At 38.7% G+C, this 15,368-nt stretch overlaps 1 protein-coding gene across 2 annotated transcripts in view; it reads right to left on the bottom strand.

The window, feature by feature from the left end:
* Positions 1 to 1,060: 1,060 nt before the first annotated feature.
* The window catches only part of LOC128704014 (leukocyte elastase inhibitor A), a 29,819-nt gene continuing 15,511 nt past the window's right edge, over positions 1,061 to 15,368 (bottom strand). For both annotated transcript variants that reach the window (XM_070091937.1, XM_070091936.1), the window contains exons 4-6: positions 15,089 to 15,332; positions 5,225 to 6,123; positions 1,061 to 1,816 (exon numbers count right to left, since the gene is read on the bottom strand). In XM_070091937.1, the coding sequence (XP_069948038.1) occupies positions 1,529 to 1,816; positions 5,225 to 6,123; positions 15,089 to 15,332 (1,431 nt within the window). In that variant the 3' untranslated portion in view covers positions 1,061 to 1,528. The remainder of the gene's footprint in view (positions 1,817 to 5,224; positions 6,124 to 15,088; positions 15,333 to 15,368) is intronic.

Below are 15,368 nucleotides of genomic sequence, written 5' to 3' on the forward strand. Positions count from 1 at the left end.
CCAGAAGCGTAATTAGAAAGGTCAGCCGCTTTCGTGGAAAGGTCTTGGATCTACAGACTCTGAAAAGCCTGTAAGGAAGATGGAATAATTGTGAGTGGAGAACAGGTAGTTGTTCCAATTAGACAGTAAAGTGTTTCAGAAAAATGATAAGAGATTTCAGTAAACAAGCATCAGTAAAAAGGGAATGTTTTATAGGTACAAATGACTGGAATAAATAGTGTAAAATGGTAGTTGATGGCAGATATTAATGTAATTGTCATAATTGTATCGTAAATAGTTTGGATGGTGGACACGGTATTCAAATATTTCATTCATTCAACATTCATTCACTTTAGTCTATATTATCTACAAAACTCGAAAAAAATGTAGATATGAAATGGTCGATGAGGTACTAGGTGTTAAGAAATTTAATACTTTGAGATGATCACTGTGCTAATATGAAAGAAGAAATATGTAAATGAATGTAATGCATGGGTAATTAGGTTTCTGCGAAAGATTATAATAGGAAGGAATATTAAAGTCGACGTGAAGAAAGGATTAGCAACCTCAGTCCCAAAACAGGCGAGCTACACAATATGTACTAGTCTGTGAGGAAGGTGCTGTATAATCCCACGGGTTTAGCGCTACCCCATGATTATAATAATAATATTAGGAAGCTGGATGATGCAATTATATAATACACAAAATCGTTGGTTTGTTCCTTTTCCTTGTGACTTGTTATTCACATTCTCTGTCTCAGTCTGCTTATTTCTCAGTTCTTAATTCAATCTTCTTCACTCCTAGTCCTACATAATGCATCTTTCAGTTCCTCCATTTTCATTTTTAAATCTATCGATGTCTCACTTTTTCTCATTCTACAAAAGTTTTTGTGCACACTTTTTAAACTAAAGTTGACAGCCTTTACATATGATTACATAATTACTGATAATAAATCAGGTGTAAAAATACATGTAAACAAGGGTATCTAAAGTTCTAAGTTTAAATAACACAGCGCTTCAGCAGCAATACGAATCATAGTGTAATGTTTGCCATATTAAAATCTTAAACAAATGAAAAAAGCTTAAATTTCTGAAAATAATTTATTACACTGAAATCAGTGAATTACAATAAAGTGTAGTGCTCAGTGTTTACATCATCGAGGCGCTGTTAGCCTGAAACTTTCCAGCTGTTAATTTCACAGACCCTTCTGCTTTGTACAGAAGAAATTTGTCATACTAATATATAACATGCTCTCTGTGTCAGACAGGATTACTTTTTTATATAAGTAAGAGTAGTTGTCTGTTTGGACAGTGTAATAGTGAAGAACTACATTCCTTCAAGTCTTCAAGGAACTCTGCTGCTAGTTAACATTGAAGTGTAGGTCTGTACTTGCGCAATCAAATGTTCAGATATCCTTTAAAATGCGACTTTCTAGCTCCCATGTTGGTTCTTATAATGCAATGTGGGAACGTTCTTTTCATGATATATTGATTTAGTTATTCTTTTACATAATTTTGCTGTTGCAGCAATTACCTGCTTTTGTTTATATTTATGGCTTTCTGTAGACTCCCATGAAAAGAATGTTTTTTGTGAGGTTATCATTAATGAAAAACACGAAGGGGCGGTCACAAGTGACTTCACGAGGGCCGGAATTGATTGGTAGTGATGACAGTTGGAGGATGATTCCCGTGGTCGCAGCAGCCTTAGAACCCTCCTCGTTTACTTCCACCACGGCCTTGTGAACCCCCTTCTCAACGAACAAGTTTCTACCAGAAGCATAATTAGAGAGGTCAGCAGCTTCCGTGAAAAGGTCTTGGATCCCCAAATGTTGAAGGACCTGTAAGGAAGATGGAATAATTGTGAATGGAAAACAGGCAGTTGTTCCATTTAGACGGCGAAGTGTTGAAGTAAAATGAGAAGAGAGTTCAACAGACAAGCATCAGTATAAAGGAGCTTTTATTGATGGTAGAAATGACTAGAATAAATAATGTAGATAATGTTATAGGCCTAATTCGTATCGTAGTCTTGGTGATGGACACTTTACAAACCACTCATTGACTCAGCACTACTCTTCCAGTCTATATTTTAGCCTAAAATACTATCTTCAAAACATGACAAAATGTATATATGAAATAATCCATGACGTATTAGATGTCAAGAAATTTAATTGTTTAATATGGTCACTGTGCCTGCATCAAAGAAAAATGACTGAATGTAATTTACAGCTTGGGGGATTAGGTTCCTGCTAGAGATTATTATTGGGAGCAGCAATCAGTAGATGTCGATGTGAAGAAAGAATTAGCAACCTGAGTCACAGAACAGACTAGCTACACAACATATACTACAGTCTGTGAGGAAGCAGAGAATGTTAGAAGCACAAGAGAACAGATCACTGCTTGGAAGAAGCTGAGAAGCTTGTGATTACCGTGAGACCAGAGAAAACATCATGAGTACAAAAATGGGTATGTAACGTTCACTTTACCCTGCCTGTTGCAGGTACTGCGCTTCGATGTTTGCTTAGGCGGACCGAAAGATTTCTGCCTGTTTCCCCTAAATATTTCTTGACACAGTGTCCATAGTACACAACAGGGACGGCTGAAAGAACCAAGCAAAGCGCAACCTACCTCGTAACACACGAATCACGTTATCTGTCTACCTGTCCTCATCTCTTAAAAGCCTGACTTGCATTTTTCGTCTTACTATGAAACTCGTATCTCATTTCCAGTGTGTATACTCGTATATTGTTATTTTCGACGTTTGTGTTAGAAGTTATCAAGGTTCAGTACCGAAACATTTTCTAATAAATATGTCCTAGTGTTAGCTCATATGTCTTTTTTTTTAATAAATCGTTATCAGCTCAGGAGCATTTCACAAGGAAAATTTAGAAAATAATGTACTACACTGTAGTCACTGGACTACAACAAATAGATAACACGTGATCAGTGCTTAATATTTACATCGTCGATTCGCTGATATTAGAGTGAAACCTCTCATCTGTTAATCTCACAGAAGCTTCTATTTTGTAAGGATTTATGTGCATCGGTTAGTTTTGTGCGACTGGAAATGACTGAGGTACAGAGTCGCTGCATTCCTTCGGGTTTTCAAGCAACAGCGTTGCTAGTAAACAGGTGCAATTCTGTGCTCGTTAATTTACAAAGCTTCTCCTTTCTGACGCAATGAGATTTTCAGATTTCTTTTAAAAATGTGACTTTACAGCTCTTAATTTAATTATTTTACATATTTTTTCTCCTTTGCTTGTATTTATGCCTCTTTGTAGACGCCCACGGAGAGAACACTCCTCATGTGGTTATGGGTAAAAAAACATGAAGGGATGGTTTCACCACAGCCTTGTGAATTCCCTTTATCATGAACAAATTGCCAGCAGGATCGTAATTAGAAAGAACAGCAGCGTCAGTGAACAGGTCTTGGATCCCTAGACGCTGAAGAGTCTGTGAGAAAGATGAAATAATTATGAAAGGAGATTATGCAGCTGCCCCAACATAATGATTAAAATTATTAATACTAAGACCCGCGTCAGGAAACACGTGTCCTGTTTCCTGACAAACCTTACCAAACCAACAAGATGATGAAGTGTTTCAGCAAAGGGAGAGATATCAACAGACCTGTATCATTATAAATAAAAAAAAGAGACTATTACAAGGTAAAAATGCCAGAGATAAACTAATGTAATGTGGTGGTTCATGGCATAAAGTAAAATAATTGTTATTATTTATGAAATAAATAATTCTGATGTTGGACACAGTGGACACAATTCCCTCACTCAACACTACCGCTCCCTGATTTTTTTTTTTCAAATGGCAGAATGTAAATATACAGTGATCGATGTAGTATTGGAAAAGGTTGTAAAATTTACATATTTAATATCTTAATTGTGCCATGGTGAAAAGAGGGTTAAGAGTTTGACTATAATGCTGGGAGTATTTTCTTCGTAGTAGAATTATTACAGGTAACAGTAATGTTGATGTGAAAAAAACTCTTAGCAACCTATGTCATATAATAGCCACATAATATGGTAGAGAACCTGTGAGGAACCATTGAAAAAAACAGACAGCTGTCAGAAAGACGTTGGAAATCTTGTGAAAGTCATGAGACCAGAGCAAACAGCGTCTTGTATGCTGACACGCGTTTGAAACATTCACCACATTAACTGAAAGGAAGCGCTTTGATATTCGTGAAGGGCTCTTTATCCAAGGATCTAGAGCTATCCTTCCATTCCTCAAGTAACATGACGGATGTCGCTCAGGTACTGTGACAGCTCACATGGTTGTTGCTGAGGGAACAGGACAAAACAGATAAGTGTCTACAGTAATAAGATGGATGTGGCTGTGGTAATAAGAGAAGACAGGGATGTGGCTAAAGTGTTAGGACAAACACAAGGATATAACCGTGGTTACAATACAAAACACAAGAATGTGGTTGAAATAATAGGAGAAAATAAAGGGATAAAGATAAGAACGCAGAAACAGGGATGTTGGTACGCTAATAGGACAAAATACAGGGATATGATTTATTTAATGGAGCAAAACACAGGACGTGGTTAAGGTAATAAAACGAAAGACAATGTGGATAAGGTTATAGGACAAAACGTATGAATGTGGTTAAGGCATTAAAACAAAATACAGAGATGTAGCAGAGGTAATTCGGCAATACACAGTGGAATGGCTGGAGTAATGAGACTAAGCACAAGCATGTGGTTGATGTATAAAGAAAAAAACGCAAGAATTTAATTACAGAAATCAAACAAAACCGAATGTGCTTAAAATAATACGGCAAAACATAGGTATGAGACAGAATAATGGGATGTGGCTTATGTAATAGGACAGAATACAAGAGTTTTGCAGCGCTTATTAAAGGCTCATGAATTTCCATTCTCTGTACACGACTCAGGGAGAAGAATCCGAATGCTAGTAATAGTGAAGCAGTGACACTGGTTGCAGAATAAGCTTTCACTGGGACAATATTTCTCTCAGTAAAGAGAGAAACATTGTCCCAATAAAAGCTTTCCTTCAACCTTCGACTTTTCTGCACTCATTGTGAAGGATAAGTTCATAATTCCACCAGTACACGTCCATACGTAGTAATCCTAAAATATTTCACAACAGAAGACCAAAAAGACCACAAAGACCGCAAGACCACATGAAACAGCTCTGAACCGCCTGCAACATTTCTGCTTAAACAATGGACTTGTCATAATTTAAAAAAAAATACTGAATTCGAGACTCACCTTGGTTAATTCATCACTAATTGTATGTTCCAGTGTGAATTTAGGAACCTTAAGAATAACATCCTGATTTTTAAGATTTTTGACGGCGGCGCTGAAGGTGTCCTGAGTGAGACGCTGCAACAGAGCGTCGAGGGGCGTTACAGCGGAGGTGCCTTCGTCAGGGCTAGTGCGTTGAACAGTAGTAGAGGTATCAGTGGTAGAATTGCCTTCAGCAGTGGTAGAAGTTCTTTCAGCTGTGGTATCTTCGGAAGTGGAGGTGCCTTCAGAAGTGTCGGTGACTTCAGAGGTGGTAGTAACTGTTGTAGAAGTGCCCTCAGAGGTAGGAGTACCTTCACTGGTAGAAGTTCCTTCAGCAGTAGCACTGCCTTCAGAAGTGGTGGAGCCTTCAAAATTGGTGATGGAGCCTTCAGAAGTAGTGATGGGGCCTTCAGTAGTGGTGGAGCTTTCAGAAGTGGCGGAGCCTTTAGAATTGGTGGAGCCTTCAGAATTGGTGGAGCCTTCAGAATTGGTGGAGCCTTCAGAATTGGTGGAGCCTTCAGAATTGGTGGAGCCTTCAGAATTGGTGGAGCCTTCAGAATTGGTGGAGCCTTCAGAATTGGTGGAGCCTTCAGAATTGGTGGAGCCTTCAGAATTGGTGGAGCCTTCAGAAGTGGTGGAGCCTTCAGAAGTGGTGGAGCCTTCAGAAGTGGTGGAGTTTTCAGAACCAGAACCAGTTATAGGCTTGGTGGAATCTTTAGCAATGATGACTCCACCACCAGGGACAGACTCATCACCTGGGTTAATGTCTTCAGAGATGGTGTCGCCGGCACCTTCTTTGAAAGGCAGCAATATAAACATGGAGGCCGCCCCTCCCTCATAAGGCATCTCCAACACAGTCGCCTGCAGCTCCTGAGAGTCGACTAAAAGGTAAAAAAAAAAAAAAAAGGAAATTAAAAGTATTTCACTCCGATCCCTCCTTCATGCCATAAGTTAAATTACTGGCATTATAAAAGCCTATTTCTTGTTGCATCTTGGATTATCTTTTCTATTGACTTCTGTTGGCCGACCAATGCCCCCACCCACCCCCCCCCCCCCCCATGTTCTCTTAATGGCTAAACACGACTAGTTCAGCGAGCAGAAGCAGTAGAAATAACAGTATTAGTTTAAGTTATAGTATTAAGAGTAGTACAAATAACAGTAATTGATTTTGATAACAGTATTTCTCGCTAAGTGTTACTCAACTTTGAAATAAGCTGAGCTAGAATATCAGCCCTCAGCCTGTAAATCTGTGAAAAAAAAATTCTCTTCTCACGAAATGTATATCTGATGCAAAATTGGCAAAAAACAGTGGCCTTGGTAGTATTCTTTATATGACTCAAGTCGAAACCTCAAGAAAATACAACCTGTGGTAACAAAACTTAATTTATTTACATGAATGATTGTATCATTGTTCTCTATTAAGGCTGTGATGTCAGTGTTGAAAACCTGCCCGGAATGTTGTGCATACTAAAGTCCCTTTAAAAATGGCGCAAACTCCAATTCTTCTGCAAACAAATATATTGAGGTCGCAGTACAGGACCACAGTATGGACTTTCAACAACTGCAAATTGTTGTTCAAACTTGCTAACGACATACAAGAAATATTGTCTAATCAAATCTTATCTCATTCCTAAGCTTAATTTTACCGAAGGACAATTGCAATTTCATTTATAAAATGTGATACAATGAAAAATAAAATTGAAAGGTTCTCTAAGTATTTTTTTTATCCCAACGGACATCTCCAAACAGAAGTTCTTTCTAAAGATGTTCATTACATGGAGGTACTTAAGGTTATGTTTTGAATTTTTCACTGTAGTTATGCACACACAAATATATGTATATAAAAAAATACCACAGTGAAGACAAGAAAAACATCCGAATTCTTTCATGTGCTTACACACACATCTTCAGAGGAATTGGAAGAAGAGGTGAGAGAAACACGTTTTAAGGTGACAACACTTCACACAAACCCGTTCCATGCATAAATTTGTCCATCAAGTTAAATTGTCCGTCTGACAAAGAACACACCTTTAAGATTATGAACAATATTCTGGAGCATAAAACTGTCAAGTTTGAGTTCAGAGCTCAGATTTGAAATATGTTCAGCATCATGCTTAACACCGAGCATAAGCTGGTTTAACATATAATGAAAATCTCCCTCATCTCCCACAAACTCTTGAATACTTTAATGTTAAAGCTGTCTTTAAATATGACAGTTTCTTGAAACAAAAATTAATTAAAAGTTTTCTTAAAGCATCTTTGGGTTGTGTATACTCCATCCCTTGTACAAGCTGTGATTTTATTTAGGACAAACTGGAAAATCTCTTGTGACTAGAGTTAAACAATATAAATATACAATAACTATTGGACAAGAGTCTAGCGCTTTGTTCATTCATGTAAGGGATGCAGGTCAATGTGTAGATTGGACTAATTCCAAAGAAGCAATGTGGAATTGTCTCTTATCAAGCATGATGCACAACATATTTCATATTTAAGTTCTGGAATCTATAAACCTGACAAATTTATAGTCCAGACTATTGTTCATAATCTTAAATGTAAAAACATTTTTCGCAAAAATACAGAGTGTGTTCTTTGTCAGACGAACAATTTAACTTGATGTTGGAGAAATTTATGCACTGGACGAGTTTGTGTGAGGTGTTGTCACCTTCTCTGAGTGAAATGTCACCTCAGTGTTACATTTAAAACTTGCTTCTCTTGCCTCTTCCTATTTCTCTGAGGATATGATATATATCTTCAACAAACCGGTCGTATCCCACCGAGGCAGGGTGACCCAAAAAGGAAAACGATATATATATATATATATATATATATATATATATATATATATATATATATATATATATATATATATATATATTATTTATTATTTATTATTATCACACTGGCCGATTCCCACCAAGGCAGGGTGGCCCGAAAAAGAAAAACTTTCATCATCATTCACTCCATCACTGTCTTGCCAGAAGGGTGCTTTACACTACAGTTTTTAAACTGCAACATTAACACCCCTCCTTCAGAGTGCAGGCACTGTACTTCCCATCTCCAGGACTCAAGTCCGGCCTGCCGGTTTCCCTGAATCCCTTCATAAATGTTACTTTGCTCACACTCCAACAGCACGTCAAGTATTAAAAACCATTTGTCTCCATTCACTCCTATCAAACACGCTCACGCATGCCTGCTGGAAGTCCAAGCCCCTCGCACACAAAACCTCCTTTACCCCTTCCCTCCAACCCTTCCTAGGCCGACCCCTACCCCGCCTTCCTTCCACTACAGACTGATACACTCTTGAAGTCATTCTGTTTCGCTCCATTCTCTCTACATGTCCGAACCACCTCAACAACCCTTCCTCAGCCCTCTGGACAACAGTTTTGGTAATCCCGCACCTCCTCCTAACTTCCAAACTACGAATTCTCTGCATTATATTCACACCACACATTGCCCTCAGACATGACATCTCCACTGCCTCCAGCCTTCTCCTCGCTGCAACATTCATCACCCACGCTTCACACCCATATAAGAGCGTTGGTAAAACTATACTCTCATACATTCCCCTCTTTGCCTCCAAGGACAAAGTTCTTTGTCTCCACAGACTCATAAGTGCACCACTCACTCTTTTTCCCTCATCAATTCTATGATTCACCTCATCTTTCATAGACCCATCCGCTGACACGTCCACTCCCAAATATCTGAATACATTCACCTCCTCCATACTCTCTCCCTCCAATCTGATATTCAATCTTTCATCACCTAATCTTTTTGTTATCCTCATAACCTTACTCTTTCCTGTATTCACCTTTAATTTTCTTCTTTTGCACACCCTACCAAATTCATCCACCAATCTCTGCAGCTTCTCTTCAGAATCTCCCAAGAGCACAGTGTAATCAGCAAAGAGCAGCTGTGACAACTCCCACTTTGTGTGTGATTCTTTATCTTTTAACTCCACGCCTCTTGCCAAGACCCTCGCATTTACTTCTCTTACAACCCCATCTATAAATATATTAAACAACCACGGTGACATCACACATCCTTGTCTAAGGCCTACTTTTACTGGGAAAAAATTTCCCTCTTTCCTACATACTCTAACTTGAGCCTCACTATCCTCGTAAAAACTCTTCACTGCTTTCAGTAACCTACCTCCTACACCATACACTTGCAACATCTGCCACATTGCCCCCCTATCCACCCTGTCATACGCCTTTTCCAAATCCATAAATGCCACAAAGACCTCTTTAGCCTTATCTAAATACTGTTCACTTATATGTTTCACTGTAAACACCTGGTCCACACACCCCCTACCTTTCCTAAAGCCTCCTTGTTCATCTGCTATCCTATTCTCCGTCTTACTCTTAATTCTTTCAATTATAACTCTACCATACACTTTACCAGGTACACTCAACAGACTTATCCCCCTATAATTTTTGCACTCTCTTTTATCCCCTTTGCCTTTATACAAAGGAACTATGCATGCTCTCTGCCAATCCCTAGGTACCTTACCCTCTTCCATACATTTATTAAATAATTGCACCAACCACTCCAAAACTATATCCCCACCTGCTTTTAACATTTCTATCTTTATCCCATCAATCCCGGCTGCCTTACCCCCTTTCATTTTACCTACTGCCTCACGAACTTCCCCCACACTCACAACTGGCTCTTCCTCACTCCTACAAGATGTTATTCCTCCTTGCCCTATACACGAAATCACAGCTTCCCTATCTTCATCAACATTTAACAATTCCTCAAAATATTCCCTCCATCTTCCCAATACCTCTAACTCTCCATTTAATAACTCTCCTCTCCTATTTTTAACTGACAAATCCATTTGTTCTCTAGGCTTTCTTAACTTGTTAATCTCACTCCAAAACTTTTTCTTATTTTCAACAAAATTTGTTGATAACATCTCACCCACTCTCTCATTTGCTCTCTTTTTACATTGCTTCACCACTCTCTTATATATATATATATATATATATATATATATATATATATATATATATATATATATATATATATATATATATCGTAGGTAGTAGGTTGGTAGACAGCAACCGCCCAGGGAGGTACTACCGTCCTGCCAAGTGAGTGTAAAACGAAAGCCTGTAATTATTTTACATGATGGTAGGATTGCTGGTGTCCTTTTTTCTGTCTCATGAACATGCAAGATTTCAGGTACGTCTTGCTACTTCTACTTACACTTAGGTCACACTACACATACATGTACAAGCACATATATACACACCCCTCTGGGTTTTCTTCTATTTTCTTTCTAGTTCTTATTCTTGTTTATTGCCTCTTATCTCCATGGGGAAGTGGAACAGAATTCTTCCTCCGTAAGCCATGCGTGTTGTAAGAGGCGACTAAAATGCCGGGAGCAAGGGGCTAGTAACCTCTTCTCCTGTATATATTACTAAATGTAAAAGGAGAAACTTTCGTTTTTCCTTTTGGGCCACCCCGCCTCGGTGGGATACGGCCGGTGTGTTGAAAGAAAGTTGAATATATATAAATATATATATATATATATATATATATAAATATATATATATATAATATATATATATATATATATATATATATTAGTAGGTTGGTAGACAGCAACCACCCAGGGAAGTACTACCGTCCTGCCAGATGACTGTGAAACAAAAACCTGTAACTGTTTTGCATGATGGTAGGATTGCTGGTTTTTCTTTTTCTGTCTCATAAACACGCTAGATAACAGGGATATCTTGCTACTCCTACTTACACTTTGGTCACACTTCACAGACACGCACATGCATATATATATATACATACATCTAGGTTTTCTCCTTTTTCTAAATAGCTCTTGTTCTTTTTATTTCTTCTATTGTCCATGGGGAAGTGGAAAAGAATCTTTCCTCCGTAAGCCATGCGTGTCGTATGAGGCGACTAAAATGCCGGGAGCAATGGGCTAGTAACCCCTTCTCCTGTATACATTTACTAAAAAAGAGAAGAAGAAAAACTTTATAAAACTGGGTTGTTTAAATGTGCGTGGATGTAGTGCGGATGACAAGAAACAGATGATTGCTGATGTTATGAATGAAAAGAAGTTGGATGTCCTGGCTCTAAGCGAAACAAAGCTGAAGGGGGTAGGAGAGTTTCAGTGGGGGGAAATAAATGGGATTAAATCTGGAGTATCTGAGAGAGTTAGAGCAAAGGAAGGGGTAGCAGTAATGTTAAATGATCAGTTATGGAAGGAGAAAAGAGAATATGAATGTGTAAATTCGAGAATTATGTGGATTAAAGTAAAGGTTGGATGCGAGAAGTGGGTCATAATAAGCGTGTATGCACCTGGAGAAGAGAGGAATGCAGAGGAGAGAGAGAGATTTTGGGAGATGTTAAGTGAATGTAGAGGAGCCTTTGAACCAAGTGAGAGAGTAATTGTGGTAGGGGACCTGAATGCTAAAGTAGGAGAAACTTTTAGAGAGGGTGTGGTAGGTAAGTTTGGGGTGCCAGGTGTAAATGATAATGGGAGCCCTTTGATTGAACTTTGTATAGAAAGGGGTTTAGTTATAGGTAATACATATTTTAAGAAAAAGAGGATAAATAAGTATACACGATATGATGTAGGGCGAAATGACAGTAGTTTGTTGGATTATGTATTGGTAGATAAAAGACTGTTGAGTAGACTTCAGGATGTACATGTTTATAGAGGGGCCACAGATATATCAGATCACTTTCTAGTTGTAGCTACACTGAGAGTAAAAGGTAGATGGGATACAAGGAGAATAGAAGCATCAGGGAAGAGAGAAGTGAAGGTTTATAAACTAAAAGAGGAGGCAGTTAGGGTAAGATATAAACAGCTATTGGAGGATAGATGGGCTAATGAGAGCATAGGCAATGGGGTCGAAGAGGAATGGGGTAGGTTTAAAAATGTAGTGTTAGAGTGTTCAGCAGAAGTTTGTGGTTACAGGAAAGTGGGTGCAGGAGGGAAGAGGAGCGATTGGTGGAATGATGTAAAGAGAGTAGTAAGGGAGAAAAAGTTAGCATATGAGAAGTTTTTACAAAGTAGAAGTGATGCAAGGAGGGAAGAGTATATGGAGAAAAAGAGAGAGGTTAAGAGAGTGGTGAAGCAATGTAAAAAGAGAGCAAATGAGAGAGTGGGTGAGATGTTATCAACAAATTTTGTTGAAAATAAGAAAAAGTTTTGGAGTGAGATTAACAAGTTAAGGAAGCCTAGAGAACAAATGGATTCGTCAGTTAAAAATAGGAGAGGAGAGTTATTAAATGGAGAGTTAGAGGTATTGGGAAGATGGAGGGAATATTTTGAGGAATTGTTAAATGTTGATGAAGATAGGGAAGCTGTGATTTCGTGTATAGGGCAAGGAGGAATAACATCTTGTAGGAGTGAGGAAGAGCCAGTTGTGAGTGTGGGGGAAGTTCGTGAGGCAGTAGGTAAAATGAAAGGGGGTAAGGCAGCCGGGATTGATGGGATAAAGATAGAAATGTTAAAAGCAGGTGGGGATATAGTTTTGGAGTGGTTGGTGCAATTATTTAATAAATGTATGGAAGAGGGTAAGGTACCTAGGGATTGGCAGAGAGCATGCATAGTTCCTTTGTATAAAGGCAAAGGGGATAAAAGAGAGTGCAAAAATTATAGGGGGATAAGTCTGTTGAGTGTACCTGGTAAAGTGTATGGTAGAGTTATAATTGAAAGAATTAAGAGTAAGACGGAGAATAGGATAGCAGATGAACAAGGAGGCTTTAGGAAAGGTAGGGGGTGTGTGGACCAGGTGTTTACAGTGAAACATATAAGTGAACAGTATTTAGATAAGGCTAAAGAGGTCTTTGTGGCATTTATGGATTTGGAAAAGGCGTATGACAGGGTGGATAGGGGGGCAATGTGGCAGATGTTGTAAGTGTATGGTGTAGGAGGTAGGTTACTGAAAGCAGTGAAGAGTTTTTACGAGGATAGTGAGGCTCAAGTTAGAGTATGTAGGAAAGAGGGAAATTTTTTCCCAGTAAAAGTAGGCCTTAGACAAGGATGTGTGATGTCACCGTGGTTGTTTAATATATTTATAGATGGGGTTGTAAGAGAAGTAAATGCGAGGGTCTTGGCAAGAGGCGTGGAGTTAAAAGATAAAGAATCACACACAAAGTGGGAGTTGTCACAGCTGCTCTTTGCTGATGACACTGTGCTCTTGGGAGATTCTGAAGAGAAGCTGCAGAGATTGGTGGATGAATTTGGTAGGGTGTGCAAAAGAAGAAAATTAAAGGTGAATACAGGAAAGAGTAAGGTTATGAGGATAACAAAAAGATTAGGTGATGAAAGATTGAATATCAGATTGGAGGGAGAGAGTATGGAGGAGGTGAACGTATTCAGATATTTGGGAGTGGACGTGTCAGCGGATGGGTCTATGAAAAATGAGGTGAATCATAGAATTGATGAGGGAAAAAGAGTGGTGCACTTAGGAGTCTGTGGAGACAAAGAACTTTGTCCTTGGAGGCAAAGAGGGGAATGTATGAAAGTATAGTTTTACCAACGCTCTTATATGGGTGTGAAGCATGGGTGATGAATGTTGCAGCGAGGAGAAGGCTGGAGGCAGTGGAGATGTCATGTCTGAGGGCAATGTGTGGTGTGAATATAATGCAGAGAATTCGTAGTTTGGAAGTTAGGAGGAGGTGCGGGATTACCAAAACTGTTGTCCAGAGGGCTGAGGAAGGGTTGTTGAGGTGGTTCGGACATGTAGAGAGAATGGAGCGAAACAGAATGACTTCAAGAGTGTATCAGTCTGTAGTGGAAGGAAGGCGGGGTAGGGGTCGGCCTAGGAAGGGTTGGAGGGAGGGGGTAAAGGAGGTTTTGTGTGCGAGGGGCTTGGACTTCCAGCAGGCATGCGTGAGCGTGTTTGATAGGAGTGAATGGAGACAAATGGTTTTTAATACTTGACGTGCTGTTGGAGTGTGAGCAAAGTAACATTTATGAAGGGATTCAGGGAAACCGGCAGGCCGGACTTGAGTCCTGGAGATGGGAAGTACAGTGCCTGCACTCTGAAGGAGGGGTGTTAATGTTGCAGTTTAAAAACTGTAGTGTAAAGCACCCTTCTGGCAAGACAGTGATGGAGTGAATGATGGTGAAAGTTTTTCTTTTTCGGGCCACCCTGCCTTGGTGGGAATCGGTCAGTGTGATAATAAATATATATATATATATATATATATATATATATATATATATATATATATATATATATATATATATATAATAAAATCCATTTTATTAAGATCATTTTCATTTAGTAATATAAACGTGATTTATTGTTCCATATGATGTGCAGGACGTAGTCACGTGAAGTCGTGCACATCACATCGATAAACATGGCCTTGGAACAAGGTCAAGTTATTTCTTTAAGTTAGTAGGTATTTTTCATTAGGAGGCACATTTGTAAGTTTTCCTATGTATCATTCAAATAAAAATTTAAAAATACAAATTATATATATATATATATATATATATATATATATATATATAATTTGTATTTTTAAATTTTTATTTGAATGATACATAGGAAAACTTACAAATGTGCCTCCTAATGAAAAATACCTACTAACTTAAAGAAATAACTTGACCTTGTTCCAAGGCCATGTTTATCGATGTGATGTGCACGACTTCACGTGACTACGTCCTGCACATCATATGGAACAATAAATCACGTTTATATTACTAAATGAAAATGATCTTAATAAAATGGATTTTTTTATTTTTGGTTGTATTTATTTAAGAAAACACTGGGTTTCACCTCATGTGACCGCGAGTGGGGTTTGAGCCTAAGTTTCCATTGCTAATTCCTGATATCATTAATTGTTACATTAACTCACCTATTTTGAATTCGTCAGTTTGGCTCATCATATCAACGAGAACATTTTGATCTGGGGTGGGGTAGAATTCCTTCTTGAGCGTGGACTTGGGCTTAAAGGGGTTCTTCCAGAGACCCTTGAAGTAGGCGGCGTTCACCAGCACCATCGGAACATCCTTCACGTCGGCATCTGACACTAATGTTGGGATCTTGCCTCGTGTCGTCTGGTTCACAAAGTGATTGATCGTCGCCGCTGCTTCTTCCGGCTAATGGGAGAAACATATAAGAAACAGAGGCATTAG

The sequence above is a fragment of the Cherax quadricarinatus genome, chromosome 37, assembly GCF_038502225.1.
Source record: "Cherax quadricarinatus isolate ZL_2023a chromosome 37, ASM3850222v1, whole genome shotgun sequence".
Lineage (NCBI taxonomy): Eukaryota > Metazoa > Arthropoda > Malacostraca > Decapoda > Parastacidae > Cherax > Cherax quadricarinatus.